General features: G+C 36.4%; 1 protein-coding gene across 1 annotated transcript in view; it reads left to right on the forward strand.

Annotated features, from left to right (window-relative positions):
* Positions 1-19,342, forward strand: part of LOC104464839 (regulating synaptic membrane exocytosis protein 1-like) — a gene marked incomplete at its 3' end in the record, with an annotated part of 66,225 nt that overhangs the window by 45,995 nt on the left and 888 nt on the right. Inside the window, exons 18-20 of the mRNA XM_010077678.1 lie at positions 4,948-5,130; positions 6,456-6,568; positions 11,931-11,960. Of these exons, the coding sequence (XP_010075980.1) occupies positions 4,948-5,130; positions 6,456-6,568; positions 11,931-11,960 (326 nt within the window). The remainder of the gene's footprint in view (positions 1-4,947; positions 5,131-6,455; positions 6,569-11,930; positions 11,961-19,342) is intronic.

Below are 19,342 nucleotides of genomic sequence, written 5' to 3' on the forward strand. Positions count from 1 at the left end.
GTGACATTAGCAAAAGCCATCTTGTCATAATTAACAGTTATATTTACTTTGTATCTATATTATTAGCACTGGTTGCTGTGCTGCATACGTATGGAATTTTTCTAGCAATCTCCATCATTGCAGATAAACTCAATGGTAAAGACTAGCAGTCCATCCGTTTTATGAGCCAGAATCTGAGACCTATTGCCAGTATCTTGATCTCTGTAAAATGAAATTTGGAAATGCTTAACATATTTCATAAATATGGGACTAAGCATTTTCTGCGCTTTAACACTGATCTTTTTTTCAAAAAATCTCATCTATTTTACAATAAATTTGAGGATAAGGAAAATATATTAATATATTAATAATTCAAGATGTCTCTGATCAAATTAATTTCATTTTATAATATAAAAATGTAAGGTTACAATTTAGATATGTATAGAAAATTTTATAATTGTTACATAAAGTTAATGTAGACACTGGGACTTTAACCTTTGTATTAATTGAATTTTCCTGTAGTTGTATTGTCATTCTAGCTTTTAGCTTTGATGCTACAGTAGTATAGGGTTATGTGTTCAAATTCTTAAGAAAAAGTGAAAAAAATGAAGATGTCTACTAAATCATAAATACATCAAGTTAAGTTTTAAACCCTGTGTACAAGCTGAAATAAGAGCAGTGAGGAGGGGTGAGATCCTGCATTTATCAGAAACAGATTTGTGTTCTCTTGATTAGCAGAGGGGCAATGTACTTCTGTTTACATTGTGAGGGTTGAAAAACTTCCATGAACAACACCGACGTCTTTTTATTTTCAATGAAAATGGACATTATGTAGCAAAACTTCAGAGCTTTTATTTTCTTTTACTGCTTCGAGTCCATGATTGTTGTTGCTGATCCAAAAGCAATGGTTACATTTTTTTGGTTTTGATTATTCCATTTTCACAACAGCCCAGTTGCTTTTTCAGTTTAGACCAGAAAAATTACCTAAATGATGGCTGAAATCCTTGCTGTGTTTAAGCCAGGGACAGTTTTGCCATTGAGATCACTAATAAAGCCAATTTTTCCTCTGTTTTTGTCTAAATTCTGAAGAGTAAGGGGAGCCACTGGGACTGAGGTCCAAGGGGCTCACAGTTCTTGATAACCTCTCAGACTATATGGTTAGAAAGTTTGGCATGAAGCTGAGAAGGAAGATAAGGGGGGAAAGAGACATGAAGTTAATGGGACAGGAAAAAATGGGAACATAAACATAACTAGAAAGGAAAAGAAAATATAAGATATTCTGATGGCAAAAGAGCAGAGCAGGGATTGGGAGACGAAAGGAACAACTGCAATTGAGCAAATCATTGAATCAGTATATGTGTTTGCATTTCAAACCTGATAATTCAGTGTGAGAACTGGGGACATCTTTCTTCTGTAGATGTGAAGATCACTGCGTAGATCAAAAACATATACCTCAGTACAACCTGTTTACACTAATCAGTGTTTTACACTAATCTCATCATATGGAAGGTGTAAATCTGAGATACTGCAGGTGATATAGGAACAGATTTGCAGGGACTGTGATTATGAGTTGTTATGTTGAATACAAAAGTAGCACATTGGCTCCATCTCTAAAGATAAGCATGTAGAGGTATTTATGAAGAAGAGGCCTTTCTGAGGCTTGGGCAATGTGTTTCTCTGCTTGAAATGACTCGCCCAGGTCTGAAATTTTGAGGTGGGTTTGTTTTTTGTTTCTTTTCCGTGGACATTTCAAAGCCTTTCATAATTATAGCCTATGACTGAGGATTTATTCATGTGTATGAGAAAGTGTGAGTCTGGAGGCTGCTGTAAAATATTGCTACAGGGTCTATATACAGAACTTTAATGGAATTTAATGGATTGAAAGCTGATACTTCAGTCATTGCTGTCCTGAGATAAATTTGGCATAAATTCTCAGGTATTGATTCCCTTGAAGTTACACAGTTACCAAAAGTCTGAGTTTCTGTAGCTACATTTTTACTCTCCAGAAGAGAAAAGCCAGCTCTGATTTCTAATGATCTTAAGAGTGATGAACCCAGTACAACAAGAGCATAGGGAAACAAGAATTGTGCTCCTTTTTACACCTCCATGGCATACGGTGTAGGCTTCAGTTTCCATTAAATAATTCACTGCTATTAGATGTGAGACAGAAATTTCTAAATAAGTCTGAGTGCTGTAGTTTAGGATTGATCTTTGCAGTGGTGCCAGAAAGTTTGGAAAATAGGACCAGCAATTAATTCTCTTCTCAAATGGCAAATATAACTCAAGACTATTTCTTCCTCAACTATCCATTTCTGTCTTAGATTTGGTCTTTATTTTGCAATTTGCAGATCTTGTCTACTATTAGGTGACCAGTTTACTGGAATAAGGTATTGGTGTGCTATCAGCTTCTCTATAAAGCCTTTCAACATATTATGTAAGCTTAAGCAAGTTCTCTAGGTATTGTGATAGCTTAGAAAATATACGTAAAAGGGAACAAACAAACCTTTTCAGGATAGTTTACAGAGCCTAAGTGTTCTCTTAATGTGATGATATACCTTCAAGATGGGATTCAGTAAAGCCTTCTGAAGGAGTAAAACTGATTACGTCAAAATAAAACATTTTCTGTTATCATATGAATGAACAAGACTGGTAAAAATTGGTTCATCCTAATTATAAAATGTTTTCATTCAGCCCTAACTGATCACCCCAGAAATGCCAGATTTGAGGTTGCCTGTCATATATGTTATGATGCATACAGTCTTTAACTGTACTTGCTATATTCTACATAGGACCCTGTACCAAGGGTGCATTGAATTGGTGATGCTCTCTTATTTTCAGTTTTTCTTTATTGTTCCATAAGTGGCAACAAGTTTTATTTAGTATGTGCCTGTGAGACATCAGTCTGAAGAGAAAGGAATTTGAATTTTCTTGTGTGCAGTCAGAGCTGGAACTTGTAGGATTCCCCTGTAGACCATTGGCACTTGAATTAGTAGGTTTGCTGCTTGCAGTGGTACCTTCCTCTGTAAAGAACCAGGGGATGAGATACACACATACACACTCGTTGCAGCCTCACTGCTCACCAGGTATCATTTATCTCCCAAATTCCTTTCCTCTCCATGCTTACCTCACTTATGTCTCATTTCCTCAGTCATACACTAGCTTTTGTCTCCCATGCTTGTTCCTTTTTGTCTCATTCTCCTGATTGGCCATTTGCAGACTTCTTCCTTTCCACAGCTGGTTTTCCTCCTAGGCCAGCAAGCCCTTTATTCCATTCTAGTTTTATTCCTGTTCCCTTTTAGCTGTATTTTCATTTGCACCCCAAGAAGCATATTCAGCTCAGGGTAATACCCAAAGTAATGCAAGTCTTAAGCCTGATTTGTCTTCATTTTAATTAAGCAGATCCTCTGTCTTTCTCTTGTGGAAGGGAACAGGTCTGTAAAAAGGGTATTACTGAAAGAGCAGGAGGTAAGTTTCTGAGTCTCATGTAAAGTGTCTGTTCTGTAATGGCAGGGCAGACTCTTCGTAGTGCTTCACTGGGCTCTCAGACATTTCCAGGCTGTTTAGCCTCTAAAATAAGCAAAATCGGAACTGAGAACATGTTGACTGTTAGACTGGAGCATTCATTCACAGTAAAAGCAAGCATGGTATCAAGGTATCTGTTTACCTTATGGATGTTATGACATTAAACAACAGATGCTTAAACACTGGTTGCGTGCAATAGTTGGCATGGATTCTTGTTACAGACATCATGGAGAAACAGGGATTTTCAGAACTCAGCTCATCTTTGTTATGTTAAATGTCTTTTAGAATCAGGGGAATCAGTTGCTGCAAGAATGTTAAGCTAAAGAAGCACTAGGGTTTGAGAGGGAATACAGCAAGGGCAACAGAATCCTGGTTTTGTTGCATTGTGTCTGGACTTTCACATAAACTGTTACTGATGAAATGGCTTTGAAACCAAACCTGTTTGTTATCCTTGGTAGGCATCTACATGTTACACATGTGCTTTTGTTTTTAGGATTACTTCAGTATGTGGTAGTCGTATGAACTAGACAGTCCCTTGGGTACTTTGGCTGTATCTTGTGACAAAGTTGTGTTGGGTGTGTGTAGAGAGACTTCATAAGTCTGCAGAAATTAAAAATTAAAAAAAAATTAAAAACTCAGAGTGAAATGATGTCACAGGAAATGGAAATTTCTGAAATAACAGCAGATATATATGTACTATTTACAAAATGCTACACTGTTGGGAAAGCAAGGAAGAGTAAAAAGGCACAGTTAGAATACTTTATCACTCTCCAAACAAAATGTTTCAGGTGGTCTTATACTTGCAGTGTATGTAATTATTAAACTACCAATAATTATATACCAATCATTATACTAGCACAATTAATCATTTTACTGCATATTTTAATTGTATTTTCATTAGAGTTCCTTCAGAACTGTATTTCTGGCTTAGGGCTTACAGCAGAAAGATACTTAAATAGATTCCTTATTTCCAACTCCTCAGGAAACCAAGGGAATGATATATGTGCTTACATATTGTCCTTTTTTAGGACACTAATTGAAATCCAGTTAATATTTTTAATGAAGATAAAAGATATGTTTTAGAAACAGAAATGCTTTGTGGTAAAACAGTATTCATAGCCTTCTCTGTGCAACTACTTATGTCATACATGTTGTTAGCTTGTGTTTACTGTGTTTAAGATGCAACTAGAGTTTCTGGCCAACAGTCCGCTATGTGCAATGCAGTTCAACAGTTCCACAGTTAGGGTCATGTGTATCTGCAGTGGTGAGTGTTCTGCAGTTAATCATTTTGAAAATGGATTTGCATTCAGAATTAATAACTTTGATTGGAAATGTCAACCCTGGTCCTGCAGCCAGGATTTACAATGTTTTTTGATGGAGGGGGGCATGGGAAGGTGTTCCTGGAGCTAACAACTGAACAGTTTCTTTTTGGCCCTGATGTTTTAGGGGTCTGCTACCATGTCTTTCTAGAAGGGGACTTCCAACCCCACGAACAACTGAACAGCCAGTCATTAGGGGAAAACATCATGCTCGCTCAAGGTCGAGTGAGCACTCTAGTATCAGACCCTTATGCTCTGTACATCACCTAGTGCCTGGAGGGTCGGCGCCACCTTCTCCACTTCTGACAAGGTTGCTATTATGTGTACAGCACAGCTTTCATGTTCTGCCTCCCAGGTGTCAGTGTGGTGTTGTACTTTCCTGAGCATACGTGGCGCATTCACTCATTCTGGCACTGTAGTTTATCCTCTCTTCATGGTATTTACACTTCTCCCATATCCTTTACACCACCTATCTTCACCATCCAGATGGTACTTCTTGCTGTTGAACTTCAATGATTATGCAACGTAAGAGTAAAAAATTGGCTGTGTTTTGTCCTTCCATTGTTGTGTTTTGTTATGTATCTGTATGAAAATTATCAAACTATTTTGCTTTAAGACTGTGCAAGAAATCTTGTGCTGTTCACACAGCTAACTCTCATCTTACAGGCCAAGAGAAAGTCAGTTGATCTATGTAGTGTGAAAAACGACTGTATTTTGAACTTCCACAAATGTGTTCCATAAAATTGCAAATTATCTACTTGCAACCTTAGTGTAGTAGATGAACAGTTCTTATCCACTATAATCAGTGTGATATTCTTGTAACTGGCAAGGGCATCGAATAATAGGCTTTACCTCTTAGCGGTCTGCTTCTTCTTGTCTTTGTTTTACTTAAACTTTTTCCTTAGTTATTAGAGGTGGCCCTACTTATTTTCAATTAAAACTTACCAGAGTTCCAAAGGTGTTTGATGTGTTACGCTCAGATGCTGCATCTATGTATAAGAAATCAAGTAGCCAAGGTACTCAAAATAGTGCTAGCTAGAATTCAGCCAAAGGGGTTTAGGATATTTGCTTAGATAAGAATATTAAAAATCTTGTACGTTCTTCACACACACACACACCCCACCCCCCAATACCAAGTTTAAAAGTCTTTTTCCTTCTTTGAGTTCAGGGAAGAACACCATGTTATCCCATAGGAATAGATACTGTCCATTTCTCCATGGCCTAGTGCAATTATTGATTGCATCAGCACAAAGGGATACAAAAGTCAAAATACAGAGGTGACATTTTCTATTGCCCTTGTACCAGTGCAAGAAAACATATATCAATTGTGAGTCATAATCATAAATGGTTCTTGGAAAACTGCTTTTTGTTCAGTGGTTTTTGACTAGTACTTTATTAAAACAAAGAAAAACATCAAAGCAAAGGAAAATATTTCTCCTTAGTTGAAGGGAGTTAGAGAAAATAAATGTGAGTTTGCTAGGTATCGGGACCTGACTGTGTGCATATGGAATACACCAAATGCAAACCTCGTCAAACCCATCTTCGCTGTATGCAACTTAATACGTGTTTAAACTTTAGAACATAAAAATTTTCTTAATTTTGGTTATTTTCCTTTTGTCTTCATTTCTTTTGCAGAATACATCAACAAGGAAGTCCCACACAGTCTCCTTCTGCAGACACATCCTTCAGCAGTCGCAGGGGAAGACAGCTACCGCAAGTTCCAGTAAGAAGTGGCAGTATAGAGCAAGGTATCAAATAATGAGCTTATGATAGCTCAAACTCTTTGATTTATCACCTTTTTTTTTTTTCTACTTACTACTTTCATAACTATGTGTTCAATGCTATAATTCTACCAATAAAGGAATAGAAGAGAATGAAAGTGGATTTGTAGTCTGAGAAATCCATTAGAGTTTAACTGGTAGATTATTACACATGGTTTAATTGCCTTAATTTTCTAGTACCCTTTTATGGTTTTTCTCCTGGAGTTGATAGTTCAGTGACTAAAGAATGAAAATAATCACCATGGGGAATGTGAAAGCACAGCCCACCAGCTCTTTCCTTCTTAAGAATGAACTGATCAAAGGGTGCTGCTATTTTCTGAAAAAGACAATGTAGACCTAATGGTTGTGGAAGATGGTTTTTACATCCTAATGTCAAATATGTGTGAATATTACTGTTTCCTTCTCTAGCAACATACTGCACACAGAGTATGAGTGTGAGCTATTATGGTCAAATGAAATGGCACAATGGGTAATGTTTCCTCATTCAGGTTTTCTTCTGTCTTTAAAAAGCCTGTTTTCTCATTAACTACAAGCAACAACAGAGATTGCCGTGTATCACAAGGTTTTTTTCTCTGTGGAAATTAAAGAAATGCTTCTAATGATGAAACATTGTAGTGCTTTCCAGAACTGTTGGCAGAACGCTGTCTTTAATAAATAATGTTGCTGACCGTGACCTTCTTATCATGATAGATTACCATAGGGGGTTATTTGTGTGATGGCTTACATTAACATGCAATCTGCTTGCACTAATTTTATGGCTTTGAGCTGTGATGGCATACTAGATCTTCAATTAACACATATAAAAATGTGTTCTTGTTTTATACGTGTATTTATTCTGAATGATTATATACTAACACAAGAGACTTTTATTCATTTTAAACTTCATGTTTGAATCGTCTTGTTTTGTTTTGTAGTAAAGCTAGGAGTGTCTCGATTATAAAATAGTTGCAAACTACATTTACACCTTCTGTTTCTGCATTTTATTAAGTTGGAAGCTTTTAGGGAAATGTAATAAGTAATGAATTTCAAATTTCTTTCTGCAATTTCAGAACTTGGTACTATATATAGTGATGAATCAATTTTAAGTTGGCTTTCCTTTGGATATTCATCTGTCATCTTTCTGCTGTTCTTGATAACTGGTGTGTTGAGAATAAAATACTAGTTTATGTTTTTTTAAAGACATTCGAAATTAATGTAAAACTTACCAAGAAAATAAGTTGAGATGGGATGTATACAGAAGAGGAAAGAAAAAGTGAGAGTTGAGCAGAAGGCTAAAGCTACTCTAGGCATAGGAAGCTGTTGATACCATGAACATCTGTAAAGTAATGCTGTTTCACTGAACTCTTATTTTCACTTGTGGTTGATATGCTTGCGTCTTATTTATAAATGTACAAGTGGGATGTGACATATCGTTTACTTTGTTGTTATCATACCACCTATGTCATTATGACTGTATTGCAGCACATGGAAACGAAGGCTAAAGAGATATCCTTCTCTACACAGTACTTTGGTTTTGTCTAACTGACTGGCTTGTCCTTTTGAAAGGGAGTTTTTCTGATCTTACCCATGTTTAACACTTTCTTCAAGCTGATAATGTATTTGCAGAGAAGTACTAAATTGAATAGATTTTATAAAAGATTTTTAAATGGTTTTCTAAGCATCTTCTGAAATAAATATGATAGTATGTATAAACTTTATACTGTGTAAGAAATTAAGTTCAGTGACACTGTAAGACTGTAAGATGTAAGGCTCTGATTTACATCCCTTTCAAATGAGTATCCAGGTCAAATGGAGTGACTAGAAGTGATCTGACCCTAATGTAGGATTGAATCCAAAGGATATTGAGGTCTGTAAATATTTCCATTAACTGTACTTGGAACCAAATTGTGTCCTTATTGATTTAACTTTACAGTCACCATGGATATAGATGTCAAAATCTAGTGCAACATACAAATGTTCCAGGGAGCATTTTAAAATTCTTTGCATTTTCTTCATTTATAAATAAAACTACTTCTGGGTGGTCAGCATTGACATCCTGCGTTTTAAGGAAATCCTGTATGATATACCGTAATTATTATTTTTATAGTAAAGTACTTCTCTACACTCTCTACAGCTTCTTTTGTGTTGGGAGGGTTGTCTACACATCTAAATATGTACTTCTATGAATCTATGTCTGTTTTCCAAATTACAGTAATTGCTGTAAAAAGATTGAATGTCTGTATATCAAGAATGGGTTTTTTATTTACTGTTTGCATATTCAGGAGGCATGGAATAATCCAGTAAAGTAATTTTATTACTCTTTAAAGTTCTCATTAGAGAACACATGGGAATTAATGAAGGAATAAGAGACTGGTAGTTTTTTCATCTCGAGAAACAGAGTGATATTTTAACTCTTAATCTTAGATGAGATTTTTACTCTCAATCTTTAATCTTTAGCTCTCCATTGTAAATTATCATATCCGTGCTAATAAGACTTCTAGGACTAACATTGCATCTTGGACATTCCATTTTGTCATTGTCAAGTTTGGAACAAAAAATGGTTGTTTCCCTGTCACTACCAGATGATGTTGTCTTAGTTACTGCTCTGGCCGCTAGTTTGAGAATCATAAAAAGTCAAGGTAATTTTAAAAGGTCCTTCTTAGTAGACACACTTTATTTAAAAAAAACCCCATCTAATAGAAGTAATTGTTGCTGAGAAGACCAAAGTCGTGGTCCCTGTTCCATTAGAGAAATGGGGTTGGTACGACCATCATCAGGAACAGAGAAAAAAAATCTAAAGCATAGAGTAAAAAGTCCAATTTAAGGACTAAAACCTCCAAACAGCATAATTATGCACACTAGCAGGAAAAAGACAAAACAAAACAACAAGTTATTGGTGATTATGTTCTAAGGGTGATAGCAGCTTTGCCTAGTTTTGGAGTGGGGAGGGAAGTAGTTATTTTAGATTGAAACAGTTCTAGCTAAATAATATTTGTAGCAACTCCAGTACATGCAGACTTTTAAAAGTGGTTACAGTTGAGATTGTAGGCTTATGTAATTTTTAGGCAGTGTGATTTTTATTTTAATCCCAGTGATATTCAAGCAAGACATGGCTGTATTTCTTTTCTTTGCAACCTGTCGGGAGTATTTGCTAGAGTGCAAGACACACTGGAATGTTATTGCAACCAAAGGTCTTGAGATGCTTGAATATTGAAAGTTAGGCTGTGTCTGTGTGTGTTTTCAAAAAGTCACAATTTAGTAGTCATTACCCTAACTTGCGCTACTTAGGAAGCATTTTTTATTTCTTTGTTTAACTGATAATTTTATAAAAGGACCTAATAATATGAAAATGTCCTGGCTCAGTGACTAAGCAGTGAAATTGTAAGCCATGGTAAGGACAATGCTGTGTTCTTAATATGTCATCCTGTGTCGAGCTATAAGAGATTTGCTTTGGTGGTTTTATTATTTGCATCATGTTTGAGTGGAACAGTGCAAATCATGACGAGGGGTGGGGATTCTGCATTGACGTTGTTTTTCAGATGTTTTATAACAACTTTGTTATGTAGTTACACATTTTCTCAATGATACTTTTGTATAAAGCATATTTCTGCAATCTTTACTCGGTCCGTCCTGTGTCATTGCAACTATAAAACGTCACAGGAATTGTTGCTTGACTCGAAATTGAGGGTGGGTCTCTACAATTTTGTACAGTGGTTAATCATTGTATTGATCAAGGAACTGAATAAAGCCGTAAGATTTGTAGCATATTTCTACACTCCTTTTTAGCTGCAGTAGATAATATGAGGGATGATATTAGGAAATCTATCAAGTGAAGAAGAAGAACCATGTTATGTACGATTGAAATTTATGAACCAGCAAGAGAAATGTGTAATGATTGTTTGTAGTACGGAAATTGTCTTTAAGAGCTAATTAATGCAAAACAGGTCTTTCTCCCTCTATCTGCTTTTATTTGACTCTTCGCAGATTGATTTCTTTTTCATAGCCTCAGCAATGTGGTTTCATATTTCTGAAGTCCTATAATGAGAGTAAGGTTTGTGATGACCAGCCGCCTATTTACATGTAAAGAACATCTGTAAACATAACTGAACCAGTGTGGTTGTACGTTGTTTCCAGTGGCATCTGTTTATGGCAACAGGCCTTATGCAGAGACCTTTAGAAAGGCAGAATTGGGACTAGCATTAAGTATTGGTGCATCTTAGCTCATGTTAGAAAAAACTGCATAAGCTTTGTGCGTAGCTTGCACACAGGGTGAAGTGCACGCGTGCGTGTGGACTGCTGTTTCACGAGCGAAAGCTGTGTTGGAGATGGTACTGAATGGAGGTTACTTGTATAAACTTCATGGGCATTATATATGTACAATTCCAGTGGCAGACACATCACAGAGGAATGAAGCATTTTGATGTCCAGTGTTTCCTTTAAACAAAGTAGAATCAGAATTTCGTATAGAAAATCCGTATGTTGTCAAATAATACATTTGAGTTGCAATATCTTTTTTATGTTTAACCAACTTAAGATTCTAAAAAAAAAATCAGCTAGTGAAAACTGTTCTGTGTATATGTGCTCAATTATTGAAATGTCATTGCGGTGAGCTTGTAGATTAAGTAATGAGTAAAGATCAAACCCTTTCAGTGAAAACCTTTTTTCAGATCCATCAACATAAAACTTGAGTGGCAAAAGAAAAAGTAATTTCAATTTTAGATTTTAGTCTTTTAGTGTTGTTTGTTCTGTCTTCATATTTCTGGTTTTATTTTGAAATTATTAGGTGGCACTGCGTATTTTGAGGCAGCTTGTGGAATCTTTGCTCACTCTAGAGAGTATTTTTCTCAGCATTGCTAACTCTTGCAAATGAGTTCAAGCCTAATAATCTTTTATGTTTTCCTTAAAGATCATTTTTCAATAGTCCAGTGGTTATGATTGAGTATTATAGATTCCAGTTAATAGAAAATTAACTCTCACTACTGCAGAAAAGGCTTCAGAATCTAAATCAGGGCTTTGTGGTTCAGAAGCGAGAGTGATACTTAAAGCAATGTTAAGATTTTCATGTTGTTCATAAATTTGAGTGTGACAATACTTCTTGAGCAGAATACTTAAAAGAGTCCACAATCTGGATCTCAGTAACTTCATTGTTCCTGTTAATTTCAAAGAAGTAGTCATAGGCTTTATTATTTGTCATGGTTTATCATTTTAATTTTCTACATTACTTTTGCATATGCTGGAGTACTGCCTACTGTACATGCCATTGTCACATGTAACATATTTCTTTATCTAACTTTAAATTTGCTGATTTCTTTTTCTGTTTCCATCATTCCGTGCATTTAATTCATTGAAGAGCAAGAGACTTTTAACTCTTCTACAAAAGGTAAATATTTATGTAATTTTTTACAAATGTTTGGCAACTGTTGATACTGGCTTTTCCCTCAATATATTCCGTGTCAGTATATAGTATTTAGTTCACGGTGTTTAACCACTGAGAAGGTTGTTTCTCAGATATCTAAATGCTGTCTGATGCCCCTCTTTAGAATGTGAAAATGGTTTCTCTTGTGATTTCTAATTTTCCTATTGAAATGCATTATACTGGATTTAACAGGAGTAGTCATGGTATTTTACATGGCTCAGAAGTTGCTCGATTGAGTTAAAGTTCACTCGAAGAGTAAGATTTTACCTAAGCTCTTCTTGAGCTCTGCACAACATCTGCTTCTAATGGTGCAGCCGTGGCTCTTGACATCTGTGAAGGATGTTTTGTAGATCTGGGCTTGGGAATAGTTCAGGATGATGATGGCTGGAAACTATCCTTCATATGCAGAGAGATTCTGAGGAATGAGCTGTGTTTTATTTGCATGACAAACCCTTGACACTCAGAAAGTTGGTCATGTTGTAGAGCAGGCTTCTAGCCCTACATACAGTGCTCACCTCCAATGAATCTGACCTCCTGTGAAGTCCAGGCTGACACCAGTGACTCAGTAAGCTCAAACAGTAGGTATCTAAGGCTGTCCACAAGGTGAAAAGTGTAGATGGTCACGTCCCTATTGAGGCAACATTGCAGAGAAGTCCTTTTTTTTTTTTTTTTTTCTTTTTGTTGAAGTAGGAGTTATCTCAATATCAGAATGAAGCTTGGAGAGAAAAAATGAAAAAATGAATCCCTTTTAAGGTTAATAGCATAATACTGTGCTGCATCAACATTAATAGCACAGATTAACTTTTTATGACCTTTAGTCCTGAGTCCTGCAGCTCTTGGGAAATTCTGGTCTGAATACAGGTTTGGGTGGGTCAAAGCCAAACTGTGAGTTGAACTTGGAACAGAATATCCCCTACAACTTCTTTACTTTCTGAAAGGGTGAATCCCACTGATGCATTCATACTTGCAGAATTCAGTGTTACATCAGCCCGTTCAGATTTGTATATTGGCTTATCTTCCTTCTGGAGTGAGTTATTAAACTCAAGATGGCCACCATGCCTCTGTGTGTACGGGAGGATCCAAGTTAATTTCCCAGCTTGGTGGCCTGAGTATGTGCTTTGCTCATGCGTCAACTCTGATTTTGGAGGAGCTCCAGAGCGGTATGAGCTCCCATGGAAAGGAAACCCGTGCACATGAGCTTAAAGGAGCCACAGTATGTTCTAGTCAGGTACAGGCACCAGGGCTGCAGAGCAGGCTTCAGAGCCCATCTCCCTCACTATCTGCGTGGTGCCAATAAGTACTTTTTGAAGTTGTATATGCAGAGAAGTGGTAACAAGTTGTTATCTTGGCAACAAATTGATTTTTCATTGTTACTAAACTTAGATTTCAAAACATTCATCTGCTCAAGGTTTCAAAATTTTATGTGTTTTTTTTTAAATTTCACAGTAGAGTATGCTGTGGATTTTTAAAGGTATGAAACCTACCACAGGTATACTTTGTGTGTGCATATAATTCCAAAGGCTGTTTGTCATTATACAACTTTCCTTCTTAGTATGAAGACTAGACTCTTCGCTAGAGAGTGAAGAATAGGTCAAATCTCTGTTGGCTTCTGGAAGAAGTGCAGTTCCCTGTTGCCCTGCCAGAATCTTCTGTTTGTGCCCCAGAAACACTGTTACTATGAAAGTGTTTTTATGAGATAAATTTTCACTTCAACTTGCTTATCAGTAGCTTCCTTGTGTTAGCAGATCTTTCTGTCATTTTAGACTTCTAGAATTTTTCCCTTAAAGTTTTCATCATAAAGGATGTGCAGTATCTGGTCGTAAGGGTTACAGCTGTCAGAAATCTTGATGCTAATTTTGTCTTGTTACTTAGCTTACTCCAACATTTAATAGTGCAGGTAAGACTTGGAGGATTTTGAAATTTTACTGTTTTCCTACACCTTATTTCTGTCTTAACCATCTTGAACAGAAACATGAAGTGCCTTAAGAGCAAACTCTGTGGTTGTTGCTGACTTTACCATTACAGAAAATGGTATAGCCAGTGCTAAGACATCCATAGGTTTTGAATAGTCTAGGAAACACCAGTATGGTTATCAGTTACTTTCTTTTTAGGAATTTCCCAAATCTGTTTCTGCAAGACTGCATCCCGGACTTTGTATAATTCTCATGACTTCTCTCTGAATCCTTTTCACCAACAGTATGCTTGGAATTATAATCTTTCTGAAATATTAGATTTCATTGACCTCAGGTGAATTGAATATATTCCAGTTTCCATGTTTATTTCTCTTCTAAAAATCCCTATCTCTGTATGGCATTTAAGAATTTGTTGTTCTTTTTGTAAGCATAAAGGTGTATTTTCATAGACTTTGACAAAATTTCCCTTCTCCTTTCTTGCTTTCTTGCAACAAGCCTCCACTTCAGAGAAAGTGATATTTTGCTGGAGACGAATGTCTAGCATGTACAGCAGTTCCATTTTGGGTATAAGGTGCTTTTCCTTGGAATTTGGTGATGGTAACACTGCTACACAGGAGGTAGTTTCAGTGCTAAAACAATTCTAATCCCTTTTTTCAAATGTATGAGTGGGTTCTTTTTAGATGTTATTTATTGTCAAGATTCACAGCTTTCCAAAGTTTACATAATGTAGTCTCTTTGATGATTGTTGTAATGTGAAAGAGGTGGATACCTAAACAGTTAAGCTCAGGAATTAAAAGCTGGAGCTAGAAAGGCAGCTATAGCATGTTTTGCTGTTCCTTGCTAGTTCAATATTGCTGCCTGTGGTACAATCCTTATTTAAATGAGCCCACATACGTTGCCATTTAGGAAATTTTGCAAAGAACATAGAGCTTAGTCACCATTTCAAACCTTAACTAGGGGACTTAACACCTTAAAATTACTTCAGTTTCTTTTGCACTGGTCACTACAGTTAGTGCAGCTTTTGTGACTCTCGCTGATTTTCATAGCATTGATATGTTGTTGACACCAGCGCAGGTTGAACTTATTTTAGAGTGACATTTTGTGCATTGTTAGATTCACGTTCTCTGGATAACAGAAATATGCCATATGATACATTCTGTCTATCTACTAAAGCACTAAAAAAAAGAGAAAACTTTTTCTGCCCTACTATATTTGATATATTAGTATAGGGTATTGCGTATTTTTCTGTTATTCTGTACATAATTGAAAAAGTAGCATATATTCTGAAAAGTTTGGATTCTAGCGAGGTCTAATTTCTCCATCAGTTAAACAGCAGATAGGGGTTGGAATGTGCCCATACTTTTTTTTTTCTCTATAAACCTTACGATAATGCTGACATATTAAAGGAGTATGACTAGTACATAAATTCTTAGTAAACAGATAATGTCTTAGAAAAATTATGAAATGGCCATCTCCTTTAAGAAAAAACAACTGTTAGCCTGTCCTAATTGTCTTTGAGCATAGGTTGCAGGCTCAAAATGAGATTTGTAGCTGTATTTTTCAGTTGATTCCCTACCTTCTTCAAGCAGCATATTATTTGCATATTTTAGACAATTGAAGAACAGCATCTATTTTATAGGCTGTAAATAAAAAAAACCCCACACTTTCTTATGATGGAAACATGTACCAAAAACTACCTTGAATGTTAATCAAAACTTCTTTTATTACAAGAAATGCAAGGAAGCTTTTTAATTACTTTGTGAGTAAAACAACAACTCTTCTATTATGTGTGTATGTTAAATTGTTCTTTTACTGATACCATGATCACCTCTGCAAAGATTGGAAAACCAGATGTTTAGTTGTACTTCCAGCATGTAGCGTATTTAGAAACCTGTAAAATCTGTTATGAATTACAGTACGGGGTGCACAGCCTTCCCAAGGATGTTTCTTGAATGACATGTGAGGAAGAGACCCAGGAGGAGCTGCTGGACCTGCTAGCCTATGAGATGGGAGATGGTCTTAATCTTTGTAGACCATGTCTTCTTCCTTTGAATCCCATTCACAGTGGAAGCCAGATGGGATTTAGCAGTGAGTTGAATGATAAACTAAGTAATAGCTTGGGGAACATTTGTTTGTTTGACAGGAGACTATTCATAACTACACTGGGCAGTTAATTCTTGGTAGCTTGATATGGTAGGTTGACCCAAGCCAGCAAATAAGCACCCTCCAACCACCCCACAGTGGGATGGGGGAGAGAATTGGAAGAGAATAGTGAGTGAAAATTCATGGACCAAGATAAAGACAGTTTAATAAGAAAAGGGAAAAAATGGAGGGGAAAAAACCCCAACCAAACAACAAACCACAAACTCCACCACCAAGCGATGCAAAAGTGATGTACTTACCACCTCCCACCAGCAGACCAATGCCTAGCCAGGCTCTGAGCCACAGCTGCCTTGGAGAGACTACTCTCAGTTTTACTGATGAGGATGATGCTATATGGTACGGAACATCCCGTTGGGCACTTGGGGTCAGCTGTCCTGGCTGTTTCCCCTCTCAATCTGCATCCTACTTGCTGGGGGGCAGGAAGCATGAGAAACAGAGGCAGCCTTGGGGCTGTGCAGGAACTGCTCAGCTATTGCTAAAACATCAGTGTGTTTTCATCAACACTGTTTTAGTAACAAATCGAAAACTCAGCACCATACGGGCTGCTGTGAAGAGGATTGCCTCCATCCCATCCAGACCCAGTACACACGGGCTTACAGAAGTCAGACCGATTTATAAATATATTAATGAAATCGAAGTATAACATTTTGATTCCATTCGTAAGTCTGTCTTTTCTCTTCTGCGTGGCTTGATTGTTTATGTACATCATTGTTGTACAGCCTTCACATGGTTTAGTAGTAGTAAAAGCTTTAGCTCTAAACTTGCACGCCTTATCTAAGCAGTCTGCTCAGTGAGTTCTCTTCTTTCAATTACTTCTTATACTGATTGATCTCACATCTGAATCAGCAGCTCTTGAAGAGAGGGGAGTTATAGCTCTTTGAAAGGTAACTTCTGACACCAAAGAGACTAACATGTTGGCACAACTGATATTGATGGTAGTTGTATCACTAATTTGAGACACTTACAGTAAATCTCCGTATTTTGTATTCTAGGGCCACAGTAGCATTTAGAGATCTTGGGATTCCAGTGCTTTGATCTGTAAATTATTGTTTAGTCCTACCTCTCAAGAGCTCCAGGAAGAGCACTCTGTAAATACCGATGTCCTAAAATAAAGTAGTTCCATATTTTTCTAAGAAGCAGGTTAAGCTCTTGAAGTATTGTTTATGTCAAATTTTCATTACCTGTGGTAACCAGCTGTGTTTCAAGAAAGTAATGTGATCGTATGGTGGTGTTACCTATGGTTGTTACACCTTCTGCTGATGTGCTTTTGTTCCAGTGTTAGATTTTTATTTCTGCTTCTTTTTAACATGTAAAGAGTATACCTGGCTGCTTCTCAGGCAGATGAAATTTTCCATCACAGAATTGAGCTAGTTACAAGATACATTCAGATGTGCATGGTAAACAAAGCTGGAAAGAACACAGTTGTATTTTCTACAGCAGACTTACATTTCACACAGTTGCTTGCACAGAAATAAATTAACAGCTAGTTGGTGCTAAATGACATTTTACTCCATGCACAAAACCAAATTTCTCCATTAGATAATGTAGATTTACTTCACAGTCCTCATTAATTGTTCTCATGTTATTTTATATAATGATATCTAATAATGAAAACCAGAACATAAGCATGTTGTTAAGGTTTTAAACATAACAAAACTCAAGAATTACAGAGTTAAGGTTGGGTATTTACCCAACCTTGACTGCAGTGATTTTCATGTGTAGTCACCAAAATAGCATCTCATTACATAGTAGAATATTTTTGCTCAAGTATTGTAAGTAATACAGAGTAACATTATTTCATATAAATTATTTAGTATAATGTGCAGTTTACAGGGTGAAGCACCTAAGAGTCACACAATGAAAGGCTTAATTTTTAGAGTAACTGTAATCTGTGCACCATACACATATAGGGCTAAATTTTTAAAGGGGTCTCAGTTTTGCCTCTGATTTTGTATCTTCAGCCTATTTCATGCATGTATGATAGGATTAAGATATCTGAGGTTTTGACTTCGGTCACTAGGTGATATATCTTAATCCTTTCATATCTGTCCTTAAAATAAGAGGCCATCTTTAAAAATTTCACCTAAAGTGCTCAATTTTGCCTTCAGATACCTCCATGCAACTTCCATTGAAGTAATTGGAGCTGTGCCTGCATATCTGATGGTGGAACTGGACTCATTGCAATGAAGGTACACATTTACCAGCGTAATTAGTCGTCTGGAATAATCACTGGGCCCAGTGTGACAATCTGCACGTGCAGAGTTTCCTAGATCAGACCCTCTGAGTGTGGGAGGTTGAAGATTACGATGATAACTTTGTTTCGTGCCTTGAATTTGTAGCTGTAGCAGAATTTTAATGTAATTTGCTGTATTTAATTTTCTCATTTTTAAATAAGAAATGTGGAAGAAGAACATAAACCAACATATTTTTCAGTGATGTCTTTACAATTTTTTCATACCCAACCAGTACACAGACATTTCACCATTTACACAAGCACATTACAGGTGGTACGTGCGTGCACAATTGTGGTTTGTGCAGTAGCATAAAGTTTAAAATATTCATCCCTGAGTGTACTGTTTTTTTTTTCCTTGTATCTTTGTGCTTGCAAACCAGAAAATAGATGTGTAAAGAATCCCACTGTTAACTAACAGCGTAAAACTCACATATGAGAATGTTGGTACCTCTTCATTCACAATACAGGTCTTTAAACAACATGATGGAGTACTTATTTTCCACTAATTTAAAATTCTCAGTGTTTTGTGATTGAAAATTGATTCCATACAGCTTTTAAATTGGTGTCTCTCTCTTGTCACTGGTCTGGGGAGGGGCTGGTTGACAAAAAATTTGACTTTTAAAACTAATCATTTTGGAGAGAGTCCTGTAAATCCACAATTGACCCAAAAACAGCAGAAGATTTTTTGCAGAGGTTTTCCCAGATAAAACACTAGTCTTGAATTTGTGACCACACAAAAAAAATTCTGACCAAAAGAAGTTGTTCTTACAGGATGTTATGAACTGTTAAAAAACCAATAAACACAGCAAGTGCTTCTGTGGTTTACAATAGTTACTGATGAATATTTGGGTCTAGTTCTAGAACTGTTACAAAGTGCAAGTTTTCAGGGTTTTGTTTTTATTGGTATTCTTTTCTGTTAATAGTGCTACCAAGTTTAAGAATAGCAGAATATATAGTTCCCTCTGAAAATTCTCCACTACCGCAAAGGTTAACTTATTTTAAGGAAGCTTTAGCCCAGAGACTTTCACACCACTCTT

This window comes from Pterocles gutturalis, unplaced genomic scaffold (genome assembly GCF_000699245.1).
Source record: "Pterocles gutturalis isolate BGI_N339 unplaced genomic scaffold, ASM69924v1 scaffold6333, whole genome shotgun sequence".
In the NCBI taxonomy this organism is placed as follows: domain Eukaryota; kingdom Metazoa; phylum Chordata; class Aves; order Pterocliformes; family Pteroclidae; genus Pterocles; species Pterocles gutturalis.